Here is a 26,562-nt window from a genome sequence, read left to right on the forward strand (position 1 = left end):
CTGACAATATGTCATTTATTTATATATCAAATTATTATATTTGAAATTTATATTTAAAATCAGGGAAATATTTTAATTATAAAAATTTTAAAAATATATAATTCTTTTTTTGTATTTTTCATTTAAGTTTATTTAATTGTTTCATTGTTTTAAATTTTATATATTGATCAAAATGACTTGATGGTCCCATGTGAGGTCAGGCAAAAAAGTTGCAACTTGTTTGAAAAACCGAGTTGAAGAACAAATTTTCTAGGTGACTTGTTTAACCGGGATAAATCAGTTCTATATAAGACACACTCTTTATTTTATATTAAAATTATGTGTATATATATTTTTTCTCTGAATTAGGTGACATAAGATTAAAAAATATATATTTGATCCCTATTTTTTCCGCAAGTGAATACAACTCGAGAGAAAGAAGCTATCTTCCACGAGGTGCTCCCATGAATGAGTAAAAAAGTATCTGAAAATGGTTCTAGTAGAAAAGAAAAATAAATGCCCAAATAAATGAGAAAACAGAGGATAGGTTGATTTTAATCAATGCAATAAAAATAATATTTTTTTTTTTTACATATTTCTATTCATCCATTTTTACATACATCTTAAAATGCCTACACTATGAACCACAATTCGTTACTCTCAATAAAAAATATTCTAGATTATTCAATAAAAAACACATCTTTTTCTTTTCAATACTAAAAACTTACTCTTAAGTTTTTACCTTTTTCTAGTAAGTTTCTTCATATTCTTTTTCTCAATGGTAACCATTTTCTTTTTCAAAGCAAATAGACTATGAGAAAAATGGAATATACAGCAAGACAGATTGGAACAACAGTTGCAAACTGAAGAATGTAGAAGTCAGTTAGACATTAATGAAGACAAAAAAAGTGGACAAGAATTTAGTTGGCGGGTCCAACCATACTCTTTATAATTATTATAATATCACTCAAAACCCTTCTAATCCTACACACTAACATAATCTCCCCTTCCAAAATTATTAATTTTAGCTTCTGAAAAAAAAAACATTAAATTGATCTTCAATGAAATATCAAATTCTCCCTGATTTATTTTTAAATAAATTACATCAATAATTTGTATTTACCAATAAAATTACATTAATAAACATTCTGTGATTTTGGTAGGGTTGTGCAGAGAGAGATAACATGAGATAGCATGCAGGAGAAGATGTGAGAGGGAAGACATGTTGAAACAAAATGCAATGCTCATTATTTCTTACACACGACAAATCAAATGGCCACCCCTTTCACCTGTCCTACATCAATCTCTTTCCTCTTCAAACATTTTCACCATTTTCTTCAACTTCAACACAACACAACAAAACACATTCTTTTCACCATTTACCATTTTACTAGTTATCTATCTCTCTTTACCATACCACCATGCTATTTGCCTCAAACAAACCCTTTTCTCTTTCTCTTCTTCTTCTTCTTCTTCTTCTCCTTCTTCTTCTTCTTCTTCAGCCATATAACAACACCATCATCACCACTTGGTTGTTCTGTTCCAAGAATCATGGAAGAGGCTGAGGGAAGTGCAAGTGGATCACCAATCACCAACATGGCTCAGGACTACCTCTTAACCATTCTTCTTCTCCTTCCCATAGATGCAATTCTCTCCCTTTCCATGACTTGCAAGAGATTCAAATCTCTCACTTGCTCAAACACTCTATGGAAATCTTTGTGCAAAAGGGACTTAGGTTCCACTTGTGTTGAGGCACTACTCAACTCCTCCAACAATCACCACCATCAGTTCCCATGGATGAGGCTCTACAGACAAGTCTCTCTCATGGATTCAGTTTGCTGTCATAAACTGCTCTCAGAGCCACATGCAGATTTGGATTTCCCCACAGCCAGAGCCTCTCACTCTCTCAACTTTGTCTCGGATTGTCTCGTCCTCTTTGGTGGCGGCTGTGAGGGAGGTTTGTTGCTTTCTCTTTCCATCTTCTGAATTCGATTCTGTTTCTGTTACTGTTGTTCTCATTAAATATCATCTCATCATGCGTGTGTGTCCCCTGATACGGTGAAAAGGAGACAACTTTTGTGTCCTTTTTCCACCCCAAAGGGAATCGAATTCAATACAAAATTATTAGACCAACCCCATTGTACGGCATTATTATGCAGTGTTCTTGTCACTATAACCTACATAGGTGGCTTATTACATGTTTCACTTTGGTTGCTACTGTTGGGAAGTCTCACGTCACTTGTATCAGTTCTTGGGATGATGCTGTAACTTTACATCATGTAAATTGGTTTTTAGATAAATTCTAGCATAGTATAAAAACTTGTAACTCATCTTCCTGAATCACCTATTGTGTAGGCAAACCTGTTTCTTTGACAAGCATTTATATATATATGTTAGGTAACTTTACTTAATACCAATTAGTTTTTGGGATGAATTCTAGATTTAGTTAGATCATTGGACTTAAATTTAAGGGTGAAGTGAATTACTCTGTTGCTATCTTCTCGTCAAGTTTGATAATCATTGCAATTCATCATTAGAAAGAGTTAAGTGTATATTCAGTTTTCTTCTTTAAACTAACCAATATATATAATTAAGCCTATCAATTTTCCTATAACACTTCAATTTGCATTAAGAAAGAATTGTTTACCTCCCCTTGCAGTGACTGCTTGATGAAGAAACTATGAAAGTGCTTCATTCTATCGTTAAATAAATTATTCAGTATAAGGGAATTATTGACTAAACTTCAGCAAACCCTATTCATAATGGGCCACATTCTATTAGTTACAAGTCTGTAGAGACTCCCCCTATGAAACTGTGATGTTTTTCTTTTTATCTTGTCCATTTTCAAAAGCCAAATTCTGTTCTGACATAAAGGAGCAAGGACACTTCATTTAGCACTGTATTCTGACCTGAATGCTTTATTTTATTTTTTTTCATTTATTTATGAAAAATGATGTTTTTAGAATCATGGTAAACTTATTATGTTACCATCATGATTACAATTATGGTTGTTGTTTAGGACGACATCTTGATGACACGAGGGTGGCATACATTGGCAATGATTTCCGGAGAATGTTGAAATGGCAAACAGTCCATGCAGGCATTCCAAGTGGGAGATTTGGGCACACATGTGTGGAAATGGGTGATTTTCTTGTACTCTTTGGAGGAATCAATGACCGTGGCAACCGTCAAAATGACACATGGTTGGGGCAAGTTGTGTTGAATGAAAACAAAGGCATAGCCTTTTCATGGAAAATGCTTGAAGTGGGAAACATTGCACCACCTCCAAGAGGCGCACATGGTGCTTGTTGTATTGACGAAAAGAGAATGATAATACATGGGGGCATTGGGCTGAATGGCCTCCGTTTGGGGGACACATGGGTGTTGGAGCTTTCAGAAAGTCCCTGCCATGGCATTTGGCATGAGATTGTGTCATACCCTTCACCTCCACCACGTTCAGGACACACCTTGACATGCATTGGAAGAAGCAGAACAATACTATTTGGAGGAAGAGGTTTGGGTTATGAAGTGCTTGATGATGTTTGGTTATTGGATACATATCAGGGCTATTTCAAATGGGTTCAGATAGTTTATGATTTGCAAAGCATATCAGATGGTGTTTCTCTCCCTAGAGTTGGTCACACAGCGACATTGGTTTTGGGGGGAAGGTTACTGATTTATGGAGGAGAAGATTCATATAGACACAGAAAAGATGATTTTTGGGTGTTGGATATCAGTGCAATTCCTTACCCTTACATCACTCTGCAGCATCCAAGCACAGTGAGTTCCAAGAAAGAATCAATGACAAGAAGAATGTGGAAAAGGTGGAAATCAAGTGGTTTTGAGGCAAGAGCAAGATCATTCCACCGTGCTTGTGCAGACAGATCAGGGCGTTATCTTTATGTGTTTGGTGGAATGGTGGATGGTTTTCTTCAGCCTGGTGAGCCTTCTGCATTAAGGTTTGATGCTGAGCTTTTTCTTGTGGAGCTTGTGCTTCAGCTCTAGTTATAGTGAATGGTTCCTCTTTCTTGAGACCAAGACCATTCTGTAATGTGCAGTGTCTTGTCAGAGTAACAGTGTAGTGTCGTGTTGTGTTTGGCTGTTGTAAAGGATATAGCAGCTGCATCAATATGTTGTAGGAACTGTCACTGCATAATTAGAAAGCAATGAATGGTATGATTGTGAAGATTACAAAAATGTTTGCATTGTTCATTGTCAATTTAAAAAAAAAAGGTACTTTTACTATATTTTCATTTTTTGGAGGAGAAATAAGATGAGCAAATTCTATAAACCATCAATACATTGTTGAAGAAAAATCGTAAGTATATATATATATATATATATATATATATATATGTATATCTCAGTAAATATCTTATACAAATTTGTGGATGGGAAAAAATAAATAGTTGGAAGGGAAGAGAGATCTAATTAAATTTTGTTTTTGACATCACTATCAGTATATATTTTGAACCTATAATTTGGTAAAAAGAAACATGATTTATGTCAAAGACCAGCAATGAAATAAATAAACATAATATATAGATGTGTAATTATATACAAAATAATAGATGAATGTATTTTTTCAATATAAATTCAACGGGGCTTCAGCAACCATTTTATTTTTATTTCTTGTATTGTTTGGTACAAAATTATTTTTTATGATTGGTTTTGAAACTGTTCCAACTTTATATATTCAAAAGAAAATTTCTTGTATTGTTTGGTACAAAATTATTTTTTATGATTGGTTTTGAAACTGTTCCAACTTTATATATTCAAAAGAGAATAAAAATTGTAGTATATATTGTATAAATAAACTGATTAAGAAATTATATTTGTAGAAAAAAAGGTATATTTCACTCAATTAAAGGTAGTCAACTTAAGTAATTAAATATCTGTAAGAATGTAAATTTTTTATTAAGAAAATCTTTAGTTTCTATAAACAATATTTAATTACAAAATTTATATTAAATATTTAAAAAATAAATTCTAAGATAAATTGTAGTTAATTAATTAGTTATTATAATCCATGTCAGACCTAAAACAAATAATTAATTAATTAACATTTTTGGCACAGTTATATTTTAGCCTTCTTTTAACTTATCATTTAATATTTTATCTATGCATCATTTAGTGAAGTAGATTATGTTCATAATTTACCTAAAGTATTAAACCTGAAAAACAAAGTTAAGCATGTCAATAAGTATGAATTTGTAATGATTCGAGTAGACCAACTTCAAGAGAAAGAACTCTTCCATGTTTGGAAGATTTGAACAAAAAATCTTTAACAATAAGCCTATAAAAATTACAATGGCATAAACTAAGTTCATCTGTCAATATTAATATTTACTTGAATACAAAAGCAAAAAATATATAGGACGGGGGAATACAAAAGCCGAGGGGTAAAGAATTGATGACAACAGTGAAAGTGAAATTAAGTTACAGTGATTCTCAGAATTACAAGGATGAATATATTGTATTGACAAAAAATGTGCTATGTTTTGGCCTCTTTGCCTCTGCTATTGGAGAAAGACGCTACTGAAAGATTCCACAGCAATTGATCAGTAGTCATTAAGTTTTAATTTTGTTCTCCACAGCTCTCCAATAACCTTTTTGGGTGATGGATCATCAGGTCCCTTGTCTCTCTGTCCGGAAGTGAAGTACAACCATCCATTCCAAAATCCAACTAGAGTGGTTTTCACTCGGAATGGTAATTTTCCAATCACTGACCACTTCTGAGAATTCATAACAGCAGAAATAAACAATCAGTGACAAAAAAAAATTATGATATATGTCACCATGTGTCAGTTACATGATGAAACTACATGTGTAACTCGTCTTATCATATACACACACTTTACAATCTCATTTCATCAACTCCCAATATTAAAGCTACAGAAAATCAACAGGGGCCAAGGATGTGAACTTGGAATTAAGATATGGTAAGCTAAGATACGAGGTTTAGCTTTAATACCAAATCACAATAACTCAGGCAATGGAAGACAGCCCAGGAATTTTGTTGTCAAATACCAATTTCCCAGCTAAAGTGAATAGAGGGTAACACAAGCAAATTACTAAAATGGAGTACTCCCTCCATCCCTTTTCAGAAGATATTTTCAAAAAGTTCACGTCATTAAAGAAAATTAGTTAACATAGTAGATAAGAGTTAATTTTGTCAATAATTTGTATAGTTGTTTCAAAATTACGCTTATTGTACTTAAAAGTCAGAATAATTTAGATGAGTAAGGCTTGAGTATTCTGGCTACTATTCTTGAATCAGAAAGAAACTTTTATGTTGTTAATTTCTAACATAAACTATTTTAACTTCTTGTTAAAAGAAGTCAATAAATTAAGGGTATTTAAGAAGAAAAAAAGTGAATGTATCAAATAATTACAAAGGGAACTTATAAAAAGAGACAAATAACATTTTAAAAAGGGTTTTTCAAAAATAGTACCGGAGAGTGTTTATTAGCAATCTAACGTGCAATTGAGTAATATGTGTATGATAATGTAAATTCATCCGATTGAATGTGAAGAAATATGCAAACATGGAGACCCATTTCCTCAGTGCTTTGAAAAAGAGAAGTCATTACCAAAGTATTCAAGTTAAACTGGACTACTTCTCCGTTTAAAACCATCTTCTTGGTTACAGGGTGCTTCTCTGTTGTGCCACCAGCAATGACAATGGAGTTATTTACAACCACCCAAGCAAATTCAATATGTGAATTTGGTTTTGGCATTGGAGGCAACGTTTTCCACGTCATCTCATCATCCAGCATGTAAACATCAGTATAGACCACCTGACATGAAAACGAACAGTGAGACACAAAGAGTGTCAAACCATGGGATAGCATTGTAGATGATCACAATTTAGCATCGAATTACAAATTCATATACACTACCAATCCAATTTGGAGATAAGAAGATGAAACACACACAGAGAAACTTTGGCTCAGACAACTGATATCCAGGATAGCAAAGTAGTCCTTGATTTGAGCAGATAAAACACGAATAATAACAATTGAATCCATTGCATACCTCTGGTCTGCGTGAACACTTAAAAATAGGTGACCCAGGTTTGGCCATAAAATCACCTTCTTGACCACCGAGAACATAAAGACGATCATCAACCACAACACAAGCCCTAAAAGAAGATATTATTAAGTAATAAATTCTCGGTAACATAAACACATAAGAAAATACATTTCAACAAACCAAGATTATAATGTTTGGAAACCTAAACCCCTAGAGAAACTGCACCATATTCCATTCTTTTCAACACAACAAAGTTTACATCACTTTGCAGCGTAAAGGCTAAATGAAACAAGAGGGATAAGATAACAGATTGAAGACGATAACACTAGAAAGTACAAGAAAACAAAATAAACTCCAATGTTTTGTCACTACTATAAAATCCTATTGAGAAATTCAAATGAATGGATGATAAGAAAAGGAAGCAATGACGTTTTTCTAATCTCAAAAAGGTTACCCAAGAGACCAAAATGATTCAAGATTACCAAGATGTGACTTTCCTATCAATGCAAAATAAACTAGTAATTATTTAGAAAAACATGTAGAAAGCAATAGTAGACACGCTGATTTTCGAGAAAAAATTAATTATTTATTAATTCCAATTAATATTTTTATGGCTATAACAGAATTCAATACTCGATGGCACTACCATCATGACATTTCTACAATATAGTAGTACTCTTCTAGGACTCATTAGCTAAATCAAACAAATTCAGTTCAGTGAGTTCACAAACCTGTGAGGTCCACCACGAGGAATGGATACCTCAGCCTTCCATTCATTTTCTAAAGCTTTTCCATCCTTCACAGCAAGACTCCAGTGTTCTAATCCAGGCGTATGCCGATTCTCCTTACTGCCACCCATCACGTGAAGTCTACCTCTCCAAAGTTGAGTTGCTGGTGCATACCTGAAAATAATATTGTCATAAGAACCTTCCACCCAAAATCATGATACAAGAAAGAAAAGCACATCATGATTTTATCAGAGCCAAAAGGAAAGCCAGGCTAGGGAAACCCAACGTAATATTGCCAAAATTACTTTGATTCTGTTCTAAATGCAATCGATAAATTGTTATTGTTATTTTACTGATAAATTTACTAATATTTTGGGCAACCATGATATTCGTGTAGAAGTATCATTAGCTTTGCCCGTGATAAATCGCCATCATAATATATCTACTAATATAGTTATAAAAATATTACTGTAAATAAAAATAATACAAGCCTATCATCTTAGAAATGTACAAATCTAAAACCTTTATTTTCTTTCTCAGTCTACTGCGGTGCTACAGCTTATTCATCTGTTACTTCTTCCACACGTATCCAACCTAATTAGTTGAAAAACATTGATGAAAGGATATTAGATGAAACTTTCGCACACCTCTGCACCTGCACATCCTGGTTCTCTAGAAACTCGTCTTTGACGAAAATTTGCACATCATCCAAAAGCAATACAGGCACAGAGGACAGCCGGAAACCAAGAAAGAAGGTTGGAAAAAGTGAGTTTGACCAGATCCTTCCCCTTTCCTCTGAATCTGTTGTTTACTTTTCATTAGGGTCACCCGTCCAAAGTATTATTGTCCACTTGGCGTTTAGTGGTTCCGTCACCATTTTATGCCCGAAGAAGTACGCCAATGTGTTAAGGACATAAGGTGTTTATATACTATCACTAATCTCAACTGGTAAGATATATCAAAACTCTTAGTACATAATATAAACTAATTGATTAAACTTGAAAAAAAAAAAGTATCATTATTTGAGAAAAAAAGATATACATAATGCCTCGAAGGTAACTAATCAGGACAAGCCAACCCCGTGTAATAAAGTTCCCACTATGTGTAGGATCCAGAAAAGTTGTTATTGATTGTCAATAATAACATCTAAGGGAGATCAAGATCTAGTACTAGTATTTTGTTGCACTACTCCCGCGCAACACAAAGAACAACAAAAGGGGGGAAATAACGAAATAAATTCAGCAGCATGTCAACTCAAAGGGAAAGACTAATTTGGAGCATGACACAAACCTAGGTACCGGCAAAGGAGGTAGATCTTGCCATTTCCTGGTTTCAGCGTCGAGCACAAACGTACGAGCAGTGGGACCTCTGCACTGGGGGCCATACTGTCCAGTGACAATATAAATGTATCTCCCATCAGTCACCATTCCCAAATGCGAATGCGCCATCTCTTTCGGCATGTCGAATCTCTCTCCCCAACTATTATCACTAAAATTGTACACATCAACGTGAGAATGCACCTGAAACCAAACAAAGAGAGACGAACCGCAATCATAAGAATAGAAATAACGACGACGGCGATTGAGATTAAAAGCGAAAGGAGAGCAGTCGGTTACGTAATCGATGGTGCCGTAACCGGCGAAGACGAAGAGGAGATCGCGAATCTGAATGGCGGCTCCGTCAAGGCGAGGAACGGGACACGGAGGCATCTTCTCCCAGTGGAGGTTCGGCGCATCCAAATCGGCGTAGGCGGCGGCGAGGAACCTTCCAGAAGCGGTGACATTTTTGTGATTTTTCTTTTCAGGGATGACCAATGTGGAGGGTTTGGAAGTGAGAAGCGTGGAAGAGGTGGAGGCCCATAGAAAATCGGCGATGAGAGCAAAACCCAATAGGCCCACGCAGATCACCACCAACTTCGCCGAACCCAACTTCACCGACGCTCGAACCATTGCAATCAATCAAATCGACTCCACTTTACAAAACCAAACTCCTTCTCCACACACACCATTTTTTCACTCTCCCTCTCACACACACACGCGCCTCTTTCTTCACTCACACGTTTTATACTACTTTCATTTTGTCTCATTTTTCTAATTTAGATCAAATATTTTCAGTGTTTCTAATTATTTTATTTACTAATCTAATTTTTCATTGTTTAATCTTTAAAATAATCTAAATAAGTTAGTACGGTTTTGAATCAAATATGTGGTCGTGTTGTAGTTATTGATTATTTTATTTATTCCGTCTTATGATTTCCTCTTCTAACCGATGGTATAATATTATACCCGAATTAATTAATCGGATGGTGAAACGAGTCATTTAATATTTATTTTTTAAAAATGTGTCAATTTAGTTTCAATTTTTAAAAATGTGTTTTAATTTGATCTTTTTCAAACAAAAATTAATAAAGTCGTTAACATAATTCATGACTTTTACTATTAAATTTTGATATAAATATAAATACTTAATTTTATATGTTATTTTAAATATCAATACCGTTAATGGTATTAATAACTTTTTTGCTAAAAATAACGTAATTGAGGCATCTTTTCAAAAGTTGAGATTCAATTGACACTTTTTAAAAAACGGATACTGACATATCTAAATAAAAGTGAGTACTATCTCACTGATTAAACCATTATATTACAATGAATAGTTTTATTTTTTTATTTAAATATTTTTTATTTTTATATACTTTTAAAAATAAAATCAAGATGAAACATATATTTTATAGCAGACAATATTTCATATATAAGATAATTGATATCGATTTTATGATTAGACTAGTCTAATTATAACGATGTGACTTGACGAATTGAATATATATTATTGAAAAAAATGTAAAACTTAGAATAAAACATAAAATTTAGTACATTTTAAAGACAGAATAGATGAATATTTAGTCCTGAGGATCGGATGAAGCAATATTGTTATGATTATGCAGAGCAACTCAGTTATTTCCATGGTCATCTCCACCATGAGAAGGTCCTTGCAAGCTTCCCCCACATGCATCATTTGGACTTGCAGTTGAAGTTGAGGCACCACTCTTGCCACCTCCAAAACCACTCTCACCACCATACATTGGTTTTGTGCCATTACCGATCCATCCAGCTCTCAATGCTACTTGCTGGTATAGCTGTTCTCGAGCATTAGCAAATTGCAATGCCATATTTGGAGGGGAAATTCTTGGTTCTTGAGCATTTGGTACAAACTCAGGATGTTGCATGCTAGAGGGTACAATCATTTGCTGCACCTGTCCAAAATCAGGTAATCAAAGAAAGGTTAGGTTATTAAGAGCATGTGTCATAAGGAAAATTCATCATACTTGTTTAAATCTGCACTAAATTATCAAATTAAATAAAATCTTAATAAAGTTATCTTAATTTTATTGAGAAAAAGTTGTGTTAGATTAAGATGACTTCTGAAAATCGTAAAATGAAGTCATGTTAACCTAACACAAATTCTAAAAAGGAACAATAATGATAAATTTTTTACCTGTGGAAGCATGACTTGTGATTGTGAATGTTGCCAATCAGCAAGTGCTGCTAAATACATTAAATTCTTTTGAAGCTGCTCTTGGTACCTAAGACATACAAGAATCACAAAGTACAAACAATATCAAAAGCTATGTATAGAAAAGAAAAACTTCAGCAAATATTACGAGTTCAGATTCTATATTGATTTTTTGATGTTATTATTTGCTGAATGTTACAAATATATTAGGTTAATATTTTAAATATTTTTTTAAACAAAGAATCCAAATTTCTCATACTACCCTGTTTTCATGTCAAGAAGCTTGAATTAACACACAAAAAAGGTTAAATCCAACAAACAGTACAAATACTGTGATCAACAATGTCTCAGAGCACATAATTCTTTAATTACCGGTAATTAAAGAAAGTGCATTTAAAAGTGTGACTCCTCACTGATCATCAAAGGGATGAAAAACTTACTGGGCACAGTTATCAAATTTCCTGAGTTTCATATTTTCAAATATTGCCATAATCAGCCTCTTGTTCTCATCAAGATACTGCATCATGTGACATAAACAGAGCATTAAAATTAAACGTGATGATACCATGAAACCAAAAATCTAAGACAATTATCCAAAAATAACGGGTCTAAAAAACAAATAAAAATGAACAATTCAGTGACACTCATTTCTAACAATAACATTTCATGTACATAGTTTGAAGGTTGATTAAAACATCAAAAAATGTGTCATACCCATTGAACATCATTGCTGGTTATTGTTCGGGGAACCCGCATATTCGGTGGTGACGGCTGCATTTTTCTGGTCATTGACATACTTTTCTTTTCAATTTATAGTTTGAATTTTCAGAGGAATCAATAATCAAATCTGCATTTTCAATATTACAAGATAAAAAATAACTATAATTTTCAAATCCAAAACTGATAAGTTACAATATTCTTACAATGGCTTTTTAGAATTTGCAAAATTTTTTTACATTTAAATGCTCTTTCTAATAGAAACTAATATAAACAAATCAGTTACCTGTGATGAAGCAGGTTTAAGAGCACTAAGAGATATCAAATAGGTACCATGGGTGAGTAGATTATAAGTCACAGTAACTTGGATTCACTCCTTATAGCTGCAGTTACTATTAGGAAGAGTTTCGAAGATGAAATGTTTTTAAAAATAACAGCATCAGCAACCAAGATTTTCCAAGAATGATCTTAGTGGTGTTTCCCACAAACAACAAAATCCTATAAAATAAAAAGTGCGAAACTAAACAAAAATGGAAATATTATATATATATATATATATATATATAAAGAGGGAAATTCAGATTTGATAATGATTAAATTTTAAGACATTCAAATTGATATTTCAAAATCAACAAGTTCTCTAATATTTAGCATTTTAAGTTGCTGACATTATTTTGTATTTTTTTTTAGTTTATATATTAAGACCAAGTAGAGATGGCAAATAAACCCGTGTCCGTGGGTATCACCCGAACCCGTCCCCGTTTTGACGGGGAATCCCCGCTTTGACTGGGTATGGGTATGGGTATGGGTAATACCCGAAATTTTCAACTGGGGATGGGGATGGGGATGGAGATATATATATACCCGCCCAAATACCCGTCCCCGCTTAAATTACTAAACTATTTATAATTTATTAAATAATCTAAAAAATATATATAAATAAATAATATATTTACACATAAAATATAATATAATATAATATAATATAATATAATATAGTATATATACATATAAATAAAATATACTTTTATATATATATATATATTTACACATATACATGTAATATAATATAATATAATATAATATAATATAATATACATATAATATATATACATAATAATATAATATATATTATTATATTTATATTATTATATAATATAATATAATATATACTTAAAATAAATATATATCTATAAAAAAAACAAAAATATATATATATATATATATATATATATATATATATATATATATATATATATATATAAACATAACATATCCACACATATAATATATATATACATAGTAATAATAATATAATATAATATATAATATAATATATATAAATAATTATATATATATATATAAACATAAGATATCCACACATATAATATATATATATACATAGTAATATAATATATAATATAATATAATATAATATAATATATATATATATATATATATATATATATATAACATATTTCTCATTCTCTTTGTTTTTTGTTATACACTTTGTTTACTCTCTCAATTGTCTGGTTTGTTTTTCAAGATTTAATTTTGAAGGTAATTTTTCTTCTTCTTATTACATAATTTTTACTCTCTGTACATGGTTATGTTCAAATAGGTGTTCCTCAATTTCATTCTATGAAATAATTTTTAGGTTACACATTTGATTATCTTTATTTATTTATTTATTTTCATGAAAATGTTTGACTCTTGTTTTGTAGCTCTTCTTTTTGTTACTTTGGTTATACACTTTTTTACTCTCTTTTAATTGTTTGGCTTGTTCTTTAAGGTTTAAGCAGATTTTCAAGGTACTTTTCCTTTTATCATAATCTTAATTATACATTTTTTTTTCCGTTATGTTATGTTCAAATGGATATTCTCAAATTTGGGTCACACATTTAATTATCTTTACTCCTTTATGATAATTTTATTTATTATTTATTTTTTGTTTCATGATAATGTTTAATTCTCAATTTTGAAAGTTACTGGAGTGTTATTCATGATATATTGGCAATTGCTTCAGTTTTAGATCCAAGGTACAAGATGGACATGTTAGAATATTATTTTTATAAATTGTATGGTAATGATTTTGATCTGAAACTTAGTAGGATTCGTCAAATGTGCTATGATTTGGTTTTGGAATATCAATCAAAAAAGAATGAAACTTCTTCTTATAGAGCTACATCATTGGAGTTGGGAAAGGATGTTGATAATGATGCGAATGAATTTTTAGAGTTTATGGCAAAAAAGAAAAAATCTAGAACTACAGTTATGAAAACAGAGTTGGATTATTACTTGGAAGAAGATAATTTGCCGGTTACACAAGAATTTGATATCCTATCATGGTGGAAAACAAATGGGTTAAAGTTTCCAACCCTTCAAGCAATTGCAAGGGATGTTTTAGCTATTCCAATAACAACTGTAGCTTCTGAATCTGCTTTTAGTACTGGTGGTCAGATATTAACTTCTCACCGTAGTCGACTTCATCATATTACTATAGAGGCTTTGATGTGTACAAGAAGTTGGATATGGAACTCAAACCATCTAGGTAAGTTACTCAAATTTATTAATATTTTTTGTTAGTATTTTTTGTGAATTCTCATCTAATATTCTACATTTGGTGTTTGTAGGTGTTAAAAAATTAAAAGGAAAAGATGTTCTCATGAGTGAAAATGAATCTGATGAATAAGGTACATTATATTCTAGTAATTAAAATTTTCAATTTCAATTATTATATCATATCTAATTTTTCATTTTTTTTCTATGTGTAGGTGGATCGAATGCAAATGAAACCACTGATCATTTGTAAAATTAATAAATATTTTGGTTATTATAAAATTTTAGTAATGTGTAATTTTTTAGCTTTTATATAATTATTTGAATTTTATTTAGTTGTTATTTGATACTTTAATTTGAGATTTATACTATTATAATATTTTTCTTAATATTTGACATCATGAAAATCAAAAAGAGTATGTTATTTTAATATTGAATATTTTGATAGTATCATGATTCCGTTGGTGTGATTTTTAAATTTTTTTTATAAAAAATATTTAATTGATATATGGAACAATAAAAAAATGGGTATGGATATGGGTATAAGAAAATACCCGTTACCCGGTAGGGATGGGGATGGGTCAAAAGTTGTATACCCGTTGGGTTTGGGGATGGGGATGGGGATGAATTTTTATTATGGGGATGGGGATGAGATCATGATACCCGTACCCGCCCCGCCCCGTTGCCATCCCTACCAAGTACAAGAGTGTACAAAATGAAATTTCATCAAAAAAAAAAATGTGACAGAAAATAAATCACGTTCAATAAAATTTTAACTTTTTATTCATCTTTAAGTTCAAGAAATATGCATTTCTTTTAACTTTGCAATTAGTTTTATACGATAATATCTTTACTTAAACACTTTTTATCTTAATTTTAAAATATATAAAAGAAACTTTTTTTTTTGTCACAGACAAATATTATGTGGTACTTCGTTTATTTTATTTTTCTAAAATATAAGGTGGTTTTTCTTTCTCTATTCTAAAAAATACATATAACCATTGATTATGATCAACATATTTTTAATAAAATATATCAAAATCAATATATATATATATATATATATATATATATATATATATATGAGAATAAATTACTCATATAAAAAATTTTATGATGTCTCCAGAATAAAGTAAATCTAATATATATCTTTAGAAAGAAGTTATGTATTGATAACTTCCTTAAAAAACTAAAGAAAGAAGTTAATAAAGTAAACAATTAAATAAACCATTTAATTGATATAGACAGAGTATATACTTTAGTTATAGCATTTCTAAAGAAAATAGCAGGGAAAATTTTAGTTAGCTGGGAAATAATGTTTTTTTTTTCAGAAAATAATATTTACGGAAACAAAGTTTTCCAAAAAATAATGTTTTCAAAAATCGTTTTTTCAGGAAGTTTTCATAAAAGATTTCATAACATGGAGGAAGTGTGGAATTCTAACTTTTCCGCATTAAAATAAATGGTAGTCATGTTACTTTTATTAAATTATTTGATACAGTACCAAATTAATATTTTAATAAAATTGAAATATTACCTTTTGATTTTTATCCTAATGTCCAATGTACGATTCTCAAATAATTCTTATAAATCATAATTTGTGTTAATGATTTTGATTTTATTTTCTGTATAAAAGAGTTTGTGTTTCTGTATATTTATATTTAACAAAAATAATTTAAAAATTAATGAAATATAAACATTTGTAAATATAAAATATTAAAAAGGTTGATTTTGACCTGATAAATTATGCCGTCTTGGTTAGAAAGATGGAGGAATAATATTTTTAATTTAAATTTGTATTTAGGAACGTGTAAATGTTATTTTTTTCATGTTTTTTTATGTCATATTTAGTGACGGATCTCAAAAGGTCCGTAGGGTTATGACCTCCTAAGATATTTTAACTTTTTTAAATATTTGTTTTTTAATTGTTTAAATTAATTTTTATTTTTATAAAATATAATATTTAATATTAATAAATAATAAAATAAAAATTTAATAAAATAAAGAATAATAAAATTTATTAAGATATTTTTTATTCTTTTCATTCTAAGTTTCTCACGTATTGTATCTATTTATTAAGACATTTTATATACAGTGCTAGACTTGTTTAATATGTTTTGGTATACTCGTCTAATCAATGTATGAATAAATTTGTCTAATGTGTATTACAAGATTCATTTAATCAGTGAATGGACAAACTCATAATAGATTTGTCTAATCAATGTATGAGCGAAGAAAACTTGTATTATTAGACTCGTCTAATGTATTTTGTTATACCCGTCTAATCAGTGTATGAACACACTAGTCTAATATGTATTGTAAGATTCATCTAACGAGTGAATGGACAATCTCGTATAATCAATATACATACTCGTCAACTGTGTATTACAATACTCATCTAATGTATATTTCTAAACTCATATAATCAATGTGTAGACAAACCTGTATAATTTGTGTTGCAAGACTAGTATAATGTGTACTGTTAGACCTGTCTAATATTTTCATCATACTCGTTTAGTCAATATATGAGCAAACTCGTCTAGTGTGTATTGCAAAATTCATCTAATCACTAAATAGCCACACTTATCTAATGTGTATTAATAGAATCCTCCACTCTGTGTATGGACAAATTTATCCAATGAATATTGCTAGACTCGTCTAATCAATATATAAATGACTCATCTAATGTGTGTTGCTACACTCATCTAATAAATGCATTAACAAACTCATTTAATTTTTTTTATAGTCATCTAATTAAAGTATTCCTAGACTCATCTAATATTTTTTGTTATACTCGTCTAATTAGTGTATGAACAATTTTGTTTAATGTGTATTGCTAAACTACTATAATATTTTTCTCTATACTTGTCTAATTAATGTATGAAAATATTCGTCAAATGTGTATTATTAGACTCATTTAATTAATGCATTAACAAATCTTGTTTAATATCTATTGCTAAACTCGTTTAATCAATATATGAACACACTTATATAACATGTATTGTTAGACTCGTCTACTTATTATATGTTCAAACTCGTGTAATGTATATTGTAAGATTCGTCTAATCAATGAATGGACAAACTCATCTAATGTGTATTAATAGACTCGTCTAATATGTGTATGAACAAACTTGTCTAATGTATATTGTTAGATATGTCTAATTAGTGTATAAACATCGTTTAATCAATGTATAGATAAAGTCATCTAATCAACATATATCCATACTCGTTTAATATATATATTGCAAGTTTCGTTTGATCAATGAATGGACATACTCGTCTATAATGTACAGTATTAGATTTGTATAATCTATGTTTGGACAAGTTAGTGCACGAATAGAATTGTCTAGAGTTTGTTGCTAAACTTGTCTAATAAGTGTATGAACAGACTCGTCTAATGAATATTCCTACACTCATTTAATCAATCTATGAAATGATTGTCTAATGTTTTTGCTATAGCCATTTGGTGGTTATATGGACAAACACATCTAATGTGAATTGCTAAACTTGTCTAATTAATATTGTTAGGCTTATCTATTTTTTTTTATTCTCCATGTTTAGTGTGTTGTTAGATTCGTCTAGTGTGTGTTATCATACTCGTCTAATAAATATATATCTAATATATATTTCTATATTCATCTAATAACAATATAAATATATTAGTGATATATTTTAAGATAATTAATTTGTTAGTTTTTAATATACATTAAAAATATTTGTTAGTTTTTAATAAATCAAAGAATACAAAATAAAATATTTAATATAAAAATTGTGAATTTTTTGTTACAAATATATATTTTAAACATTTGACATGAACTACTAAGTACAATATTTCAATTTATTCTATTATAAATATAATTATTTAAAATCTTACACAAAGTTCTATGAATATATGATTAATATTAACTTTTTATTAAATAATATCAATATAAGTTTTACATACTAAAAGTATGAAGAATATTCAACAATAAAAATATTTATATTATAACTTAATATAAAATAATAAATGTTATAGACAATTTTTTGTAAGACAAAGATATCGCATGTCAATTTTTTTTACTATCAATGAATATATATTATTTTTTAAAATAACATTATATTAAGAAATAAAAGTAAAATATTTTTTAAATTTAATTTTATTAAATAATAAAGTAATTAGAAGTCATAAAAGAATAGAATTAAAATTAAAAAAAAAATCATAGAAAAAGAGAATTAATATTTTAAATATAAGTTATTGTTTAATATAATAAATGAGTAAATAAGTAAAATGACTCTTTAGAAACATGTGACAGTAGAATAAATATGGATAGAAAAGTAAAATAATTCTCTAGATATATGCAACAACAAAATAAATGATTAAAAAAGTAAGTTAACAATATTGACTAAAAAAATCAATATTTAAAACGTGTGAACAAAATAAATTTGGATAATAAAGTAAGTTTCCAAAATAATTCATTAATCACATCACATCACTCTCACTTAAAAAAATTTTGGTCATTAGTATTTTAATTAATATTTGATTGGATTAAAGTCAAAATTTGAAGTTATATTTATAGAATATTAGTTTAAAATAGAAAATATATATATAATTAAAAAGGTCAAAATTAACTACTGAACTGCAAAGAGTCAGAATTTAATTGTTTTATTACTTACATAAACCAAAAATAGAAATAAATATAGAATTTTTGTTTTTACTATATAGTCAGATTAAGCTAAAATTTTGGAGGTTAAAACTCATGAAAATATTATTAACCTGTGTTCATTAATATTTTGAGTTGGGTAAAAAAAGAATAGTGAGCATAGTATTTTAACTTAATATAATAACCCAACACTAAAAAAATTAATTGATTGAGTTGTACAAATTGATGGTTATAACTCTACTATTAGTCTCGCTAATCGAAACCAATAATTTAGAGACTACAGAAAATAATTCATGTTATCAAAGTTTTTATTGTTTATAATAAGACAAACAAATTAATATAGAAAACTATTGATCAAAATTATATGCAAGCATTCTAAAAATCATTGCTGTAATTTTAGAAGAAAAAAAAGTAATTCGTCACCACATGACAAGTTACAATAACATGGTATTTATATTCAGTAAATTTCATTTATCTAAAAAAAAATTCATCTTTCCATGAAAATGATTTTGTACAAATTCTTTGCTTAAAATCATTACCAGAAAAGACAAGCTTTTACCTGTGACAATGATAACAAATTTGTACATGAAGTTAGAGAGAAAAGTGAGCATGAAGAAAATATTTGCAAACACAAGAAAGATTGTATTCTATTTAACATGTTGTTAGCATAATCACAATATGCTTGTCCAAGTAAGAATTTGCACTGCACCAAACATTACCGAAGTTTACAAAGCCTAGAAGAACATGAAGAAGATAACCAGAACTATACAACAATTTAAGATGAAAAATAAAGGGCACACACACACAACTTTGGCATCTTAATCTATAACAATTTTTGTCAATATGATATTCCACCACCACTAATAACAGAGGGGAAAAGAATACAATAACACTATCTAAGGAGCCCAATTAGAAGATGCTGCAACCATTCTCATTGCACACACACACTACTGTTAAACTGGTATCACATCATTCTTTGATGCGTCTTCACATCTTAACACTATACCTTCAAGACTTGCCGGGAAAATACATTTGGTCCATTGGCAACCAGTGGTGATAGGATCTGGTGGAGGAACAATCATAAGCACATTCTCATTCCTCTGAACCACCCCCATTACACTCACTGTGCTTCCCTCTTTGATGTACCTGAATACAAATACCATCTTATATTATTTCTATCAAACACTTTGCCTGAAACTCAAAATTCATAACTATGTTGCAAAAACAGGTTATTCATTCACAGCTTGGGATACCCCTTATGGAGCTTTTGGTAAGATAAGTTTTGGGAATCATGATTCTTGATAATCATGAAACTTGGAAATCATGATTCCTATGAGTTTTTCAAAAATCTGTTTACTTTTAATGTTTCCCAGGAAATCAAGAATGACATCATTTTTTTACCAGAAGTTTTCATTGTTTACAAGTTTTCTTTAAACTCAAGACAAAAGATTATGAATTTGTGGCTTAGCTAAAAACATTCATAGGAAACACCACCCTCCTTCATGGTTTTCTGGTTTTAAAACATAAACCAGACATGAAACAGATTTGAGGAAAACTAGATTTTTCTTGTAGCAAACGTTCCCTAAATCAAGGTGCATCCATCCAGAGACAGAGATGTGGCATATATGATCAAAATGCAAGCAAAGATGAGATAAGTTTTACCCTTCTTCCAACCGCATGATGCGGTCATCACTTGAAAGATTCCTCTCTCCCAACCACCGGAGAAACTCTGGCGAAATCTCTTCTTTGGTTGGATTTACATTGATGAGAACTGAGTCATCAACATAAGGGGTCACTCTTGATCCGTGACCTGTCTTAACCAATGCCCTTAAACCAGATTGGAAATCCGAGATATAGAAGTCAACCACACGCCTCTGTCACATCACATCACATAAACAAGTGAAAAATAAGTTCCAAATAGCAATGGCAGCCCTAAGCACAGACTCCTCATAGGGCATCTTTTACTGGTGGTTCCTTTCATGAAAACAAAAAAGAAAGGAAATAACAGTCTCTAAATGTACTCTCTTGAAGAAAATTAAGTTCAGTATTGGTAGACTAGCCATTTTACACCCTTACTCAATGCATTGTAACTGGTTTAAGGGTAGAGTCCCCATCTTAATCCATCTTTTGCTTAGAAAACCAAATCTAGTCCAAGGTAAATTGGAAATAAGACGGAAAATATCATCATATCAAAAAGAAAAGATTCCCTTTCTTCTACTAAATATGATAGTAAAACTAATTCAAAACAATAAATTCAACTTGAAATTTTATCAGATAAAGAAACATGTCCTTCAGTGACATACCTTCCCGGCCAAGGATAGAAGTAAAATTGTACACGAGATGTCAAAGTAGAACATTAAATTTCACAATAACCAACCCACTAAAATAACATAGTAACTTACTTCGAGCAATCTAAGGCCCCAAGAAAACCGCCGGTGTGTAGGATTGGCAGCTTTTGAGTCCCAACCACGATACTCATATAAACTTGTTGATGTATATACACATCTGGGAACTTTCTGGAAAGATGACTCAAGAGGGACATTACCGCAGGTAACAACCTTCACATACAACAGTCAAACATATTTGATTGATTAGTCATTTAAGCTTGTACGAAGTTATAGAAAGGATTCATAGCATGAAAAGTCAACCAAGTGCAAATTTCTCATTCATATAATTAGATGTTTACGGGAAATTATTACTATGGGAAGACACCGATATGCACAGGTATCATCCTGAAGATGAAACAAAATGCACTCATCTAAGTACACTCCGAAGCTCATTCAATGAAAATAGCATTGTTTCAAATAGCTACAAAGAGTGCATTACAGGCTTTACATCCTTGATAAAGATTTGCTCTTATTTTCATATTTGTTTTCTTTGCTTATGATAACATCATGTCTTTGAAAAAAATTAGAGCAATGAGATTCCAATATTAAACAGACTCATTCATTTAAACCATACCAAAATCATGCTTGTGGAAGCACTCGATACATATCCACGCTGTACCAGTTTACAAACCTAATACATGTAAGGTTATTGACTAGGAGTAAGTTTGTTTTTGTAATTGACAAAAATTTAGGTTCGCATCATATATTCTAGAAGGTTTCCAACCTTTCCTTTATAAGAATTAAAAAAAAATGGCATTCCTGAAAAGCTCCTGTAAATTAAAAAGCAAGCTTCAAATACTTCAAAAGCAGGTGAAGAATAATTTATAATGCAAAATCAGAATGATGCAGACACAGGTGAATAAAGAAAATATTGAAATTAATACAGCATGACTTGATATAAGAAATTTACTTATTAGCCCAAGAAGTGAATATGAACTTTCCAAGAATAGCCAATAAATTAGGAAGAGGACCAGAAACATACCCCAGAGACCTTCACAAATTGCCCATTTTTTGCAGTTCTGAGCTCAGAGTCTGGATAATTAGCAACGAAGCCCATAATAGATCTTCTTCCCCAGTAAGTATTCCAAGAGAAAGATGCAGCAACTAAGCCAAAAAGAACCACAACTACAATAAGGAGAATGGCATTGCGCACTGCTCCAAGAATAAAACCACCAGCAATGAAACCCATGACAAAAAGCAGAATTAATAACCATAACACCGCCTTTGGAAAATTCCTTCTGAAGGAATATTCATCACCTTGACTAAGAACAGTCACAGCTTGGTTGTGAACAGCAGCAGAACCTTGCATCTTCATTGAACCTGTCGCTTCCAGAGGACCAGACACTTTACGAGGAGCCCCAGAAGAATTTAGCGGACCAGAGGATATGGGCCCAGATGTAATGAGACCTGTTGTAGGTAGAACAGGAGTAAGAGGTCCAGAATTTTGACGACCAATTGGTGTGACTCCCCCAGACTGAGGACCAGAAGACTTTTTAACAGGTTCCCCATGCTTATTCAGTGGCCCAGAATTTGATTTCTTCATTGAACTTGAGCCACCAGAAGTCATTGGACCTGAAGTGGTATAGGCAGCTCGAGCAGCAGCATTAGCCTGGATTGGTCCAGAATGTGAACCAGCTCCTCCAAAAGATCCTGTCCGTGAAGGAGCGCCGGTTATTGGTCCAGATTTCCTAGACTTAGAGCCATCAACAGGAATATCAAACATTTTCCCCAATTCTCCAGACTTTTTTATGTCTCCACCAGTATATGGCACAGCTGTTGATGTCATGGTTGGAGTCCTTTCTTTGGGCTGCTCCGGCCGCCCGGATACGTAGAGGCCATTGCTAAGCTGATGGGATGGTATTCTAGAACTCATCTACCTTCTGTGGAAGAAATCTTGAGAACTCAGACAATGGTAATACCAGAAGATGGTGCTGGACAAGTCAAACTGTCAAAGTGAACCTGAAAGATGCAAAAAAAGAAATTCCCAAACGAATTGGAATCATTGTTCAATCAAAATTACTAATTTGCAATCAATTTCGATGTCGCGTAGCGAAATGACAAAAGGTAACAGAAATCACAACATCTACCTACTGATGAGAGCAAAATTTAATTTTAGAGTAAAGTTTAAACACTTTTAGTTGGAATAAGGAATGTGTGAATAGCCAATCATGGCCTTCGGAACATAACGTGCCATGTTCATAATTAACACGTTAAAGGGAACAACTTGATATCCCAAAAGGTCGCCCCGGCACCTAATCAGAGAGCAAATCTTGTATATAACCACTTTAACAAGAAATAATTATGAAGAAACAAAGTATATGATAGTCAACTTCCTAGTGTACTTCATTGTATGCACACAACCAAATGAAGATAAAGAGCAAATCAACTCCCCATTGTCATTACCAGAAGATCAATGAATCTATAGAATGAAGAAACAACCAAAGTTCTTACATAATCACTGACCTATACAAGGGGGCATGTCTACTAATTTTTGCACACAAACATTCAATCATAGTGTTTATCTCCTATCCTCCCACAAGCTTCATGCATCCTCCCACCAAAAGTACTCCAATTCGAGATAAATGAATGAGGGAACGCTAACACTAGAATTCTAAGATAAAATTCCTGAAGTGGAACAAAGTGCACAAGAAAGAAAGAGAGCTAGTCCAGAGCAACGTGTTCGTTTTTTGAATTTCAGTAACTTTTCTCTTCTCAAAAAACCCTACACTAGGAGGAAAGGCTAGAAGCACGTCAACATCCACAAGAGTCAAGCCCCACTTTTTTTCAAACTTGTGCCAATCTGTAATCCAGGAAGAAAGAGACCTCGGATCCATTATTCCAAATTAAAAACCGATGAAGTAAACGGAAATTGCTCGAGGTCATACACAACAGCAAGCTGGCATTTATTTTTTGGTAGAATAAAGAATGCCCCAGGATTGAAAACCCAAATATATTATTGAAAAAACGAAGCTTCCTCGACCATTTTGGCCACCAATCAAGCAGAAAAACCATCACTCAACAAAATAAAAACACAAAAAAAAAAAAAGAAACTGGGTCGGGAACCTTATGATTTCGGGTAAAAAAAAACACACACACTGCACCGATGCCGCACACATTGCGCCCCGAAAGTCAAATGTTACTGCCGAGAGTGATGAGAGAAAGCAGACCCACATCATCAGGAAAACGATCTATAGAATGAAGTTGTGATCTCAACTTTGGGTAGAAGCAATGTGTGTAACAGTCAGAGTTGAACACTGTTATGAATTTCTGGGGCATTTTCTCAACAAACAAAATGTAAACCCGAAAGCACAGAACTTTATGTGCTGTGTGTGGTGTGTTGAACCATGCACATGAGGAAGGAATTACAGTGGCGAAATTCCCAGTTGGGAGAAGAGAAGGATCTATAAATATAAAGAGAGAGTGAAGAAGAAAAGACCTACCTGAAGTGAAATCTGGAGGCGGAACCATGATGGGTACAATCAACAACGACAAAATAGCAACGAGTCTGAGTGTTACAACAAACGGAGAAAATAAAAATAGGTTTCTGGCTCGGAGAATCTAAGGTTGTGTTGCGCTGTGTGAGAGGTTGAGAAGAGAGCCGCAACAAATTTGTGTGTTGTCTGACTCTGGTTTTAGCAAAGTGACTAAAATTTTCAATTAAAGAAAACCAAAATTGTATGTTATGGAAAATTATTAATTACAGAATATTAACAAAGTTACTATTACTTTCACAGTTTTATTTTACTAATAAAAAACCCTTTTCCACTGCTTCTGCTGCTGCATCAAAATTATTAAACTTTTAGCTATAACACTTCTTTCAAAATATCTAATTTTTTCCACCGAATAAAAATGCTAATTAAGTTTATTATTAACTTCATTTACTAAAGATGGTATTTAGATACAGTTAACTTAATTAAAATTCGTTTATATTTAAGTTATGATGATTACATTGTTGGATGCAAAAAGGCATTTCAAGTTGCAAGAAATTGGAAACTATCTTCTGTTGTTGATCACCCACGGGCACTGACCCTACCTTTCCTAACACCCAAACTACCCTTCTTTTTCTTTTCTATCTATCTAATCACGGATTCTTATATCTTGTTTTCTTCCTTTTTACCAATTTTTATATAAGAAAACATAGTTAAGAAAGAAATTTTGTTAAAAGAGAAAGCTAGATTACCAATAATATGGTTCAAAAATATCACACCAAAGTGTTTTTTTTTTCTTTTGTCCAAGATTAGATTGGAAGATTTTGTATAAAAAAAATGATGTTATCCCAAAAGATAATTCCAAATATTTTATGAAAAAGCTTTCGAATTTAGTCTTTGCTTGTATTTTCCGTTTCAAGAAATAAAAAAAGGTCAAACTGGTACGTTACATCAGACTCTCTCATTTAGACTGAATATTTTGCCTTTTGGATTTTTCTATATGATTGAAAAGCAACATTTTTCTTGATTTTGTGTTGTATATTTTTCTTGTGTCATGGTCTTATATGGCTATTCGATGAAAAACTAAGTGGAAACAAATGAAATAAAGCACTTTTATGGTTTCTTCTTTTTGCAAATCAAAGCTAGAAGGAATGATGTTGTACTATAAATCAATCATTGGTTTACATGTTTTTATCCTATTTGCGTATATATTGAAATCTTCAGATGCTGAGATTCAAATCTCCATCATGTTTATGTATATAAAAAGAAGTTAGTGTGCATATTATAAGGACTCAGATCTTATCTAATAAAAATGAAATCCAAGCTGTATTCACACATTGTTTTCAGATTGCAATGTAATGCCAATGTCTCATCACGACAGCCTTTGTCTAACTGTATTTCAGTTGTCCAACTTGGTTCAATTGGACCTAAATACCATTGCAAAGCAACAAGGGAACAAATTCTCCTCCTAGTGTTAGACCATGTTGTCTCATGACAAGAGTTTTGAGTTTCAAAGTGGAAAATACTTTATATGTGGTGACTAAAAATATCGATCCCATTTTAAGGTTGATTGAAA

General features: G+C 31.2%; 4 protein-coding genes across 7 annotated transcripts; 1 reads left to right on the plus strand and 3 right to left on the minus strand.

Moving 5' to 3' along the window:
- The first annotated feature begins 1,486 nt into the window (after nt 1-1,486).
- On the plus strand, nt 1,487-4,176 carry LOC114193290 (Kelch repeat-containing F-box family protein). The gene is made up of 2 exons (XM_028083023.2): nt 1,487-1,936; nt 2,999-4,176. Exons 1-2 carry the CDS (start codon nt 1,531-1,533, stop codon nt 3,982-3,984), a joined length of 1,392 nt encoding a protein of 463 aa, XP_027938824.2. The 5' UTR covers nt 1,487-1,530; the 3' UTR covers nt 3,985-4,176.
- A 1,094-nt stretch (nt 4,177-5,270) lies between these two features.
- On the minus strand, nt 5,271-9,791 carry LOC114195507 (Galactose oxidase/kelch repeat superfamily protein). Its single transcript, XM_028086001.2, has 6 exons — nt 9,359-9,791; nt 9,033-9,262; nt 7,746-7,916; nt 7,018-7,123; nt 6,573-6,779; nt 5,271-5,714 (listed from the first exon to the last, which is right to left on the minus strand). Exons 1-6 carry the CDS (start codon nt 9,689-9,691, stop codon nt 5,541-5,543), a joined length of 1,221 nt encoding a protein of 406 aa, XP_027941802.1. The 5' UTR covers nt 9,692-9,791; the 3' UTR covers nt 5,271-5,540.
- A 901-nt stretch (nt 9,792-10,692) lies between these two features.
- LOC114195085 (GRF1-interacting factor 3-like) lies at nt 10,693-12,044 on the minus strand. The gene is made up of 4 exons (XM_028085480.1): nt 11,970-12,044; nt 11,696-11,772; nt 11,238-11,325; nt 10,693-10,995 (listed from the first exon to the last, which is right to left on the minus strand). The coding sequence occupies exons 1-4, from the start codon at nt 12,042-12,044 to the stop codon at nt 10,693-10,695; spliced, it is 543 nt and encodes a 180-aa protein (XP_027941281.1).
- A 7,748-nt stretch (nt 12,045-19,792) lies between these two features.
- LOC114194553 (protein SHOU4-like) lies at nt 19,793-25,217 on the minus strand. Of its 4 annotated transcripts, none has more exons than XM_028084872.2 (6): nt 24,999-25,217; nt 22,816-23,517; nt 22,541-22,662; nt 21,574-21,729; nt 20,834-21,045; nt 19,793-20,317 (listed from the first exon to the last, which is right to left on the minus strand). In XM_028084872.2, the coding sequence occupies exons 2-6, from the start codon at nt 23,429-23,431 to the stop codon at nt 20,125-20,127; spliced, it is 1,299 nt and encodes a 432-aa protein (XP_027940673.1). In that variant the 5' UTR covers nt 23,432-23,517; nt 24,999-25,217; the 3' UTR covers nt 19,793-20,124. The 4 variants fall into 4 exon arrangements, with proteins under 4 accessions (XP_027940673.1, XP_027940672.1, XP_027940670.1 ...); XM_028084871.2 differs by having other exon boundaries at nt 22,541-22,710; XM_028084869.2 differs by having other exon boundaries at nt 22,541-23,517.
- Nucleotides 25,218-26,562: the final 1,345 nt, after the last annotated feature.

Source organism: Vigna unguiculata, chromosome 8 (genome assembly GCF_037176805.1).
Source record: "Vigna unguiculata cultivar grain cowpea cultivar isolate G323 ecotype 2 chromosome 8, ASM3717680v1, whole genome shotgun sequence".
Taxonomy (NCBI): Eukaryota; Viridiplantae; Streptophyta; class Magnoliopsida; order Fabales; family Fabaceae; genus Vigna; species Vigna unguiculata.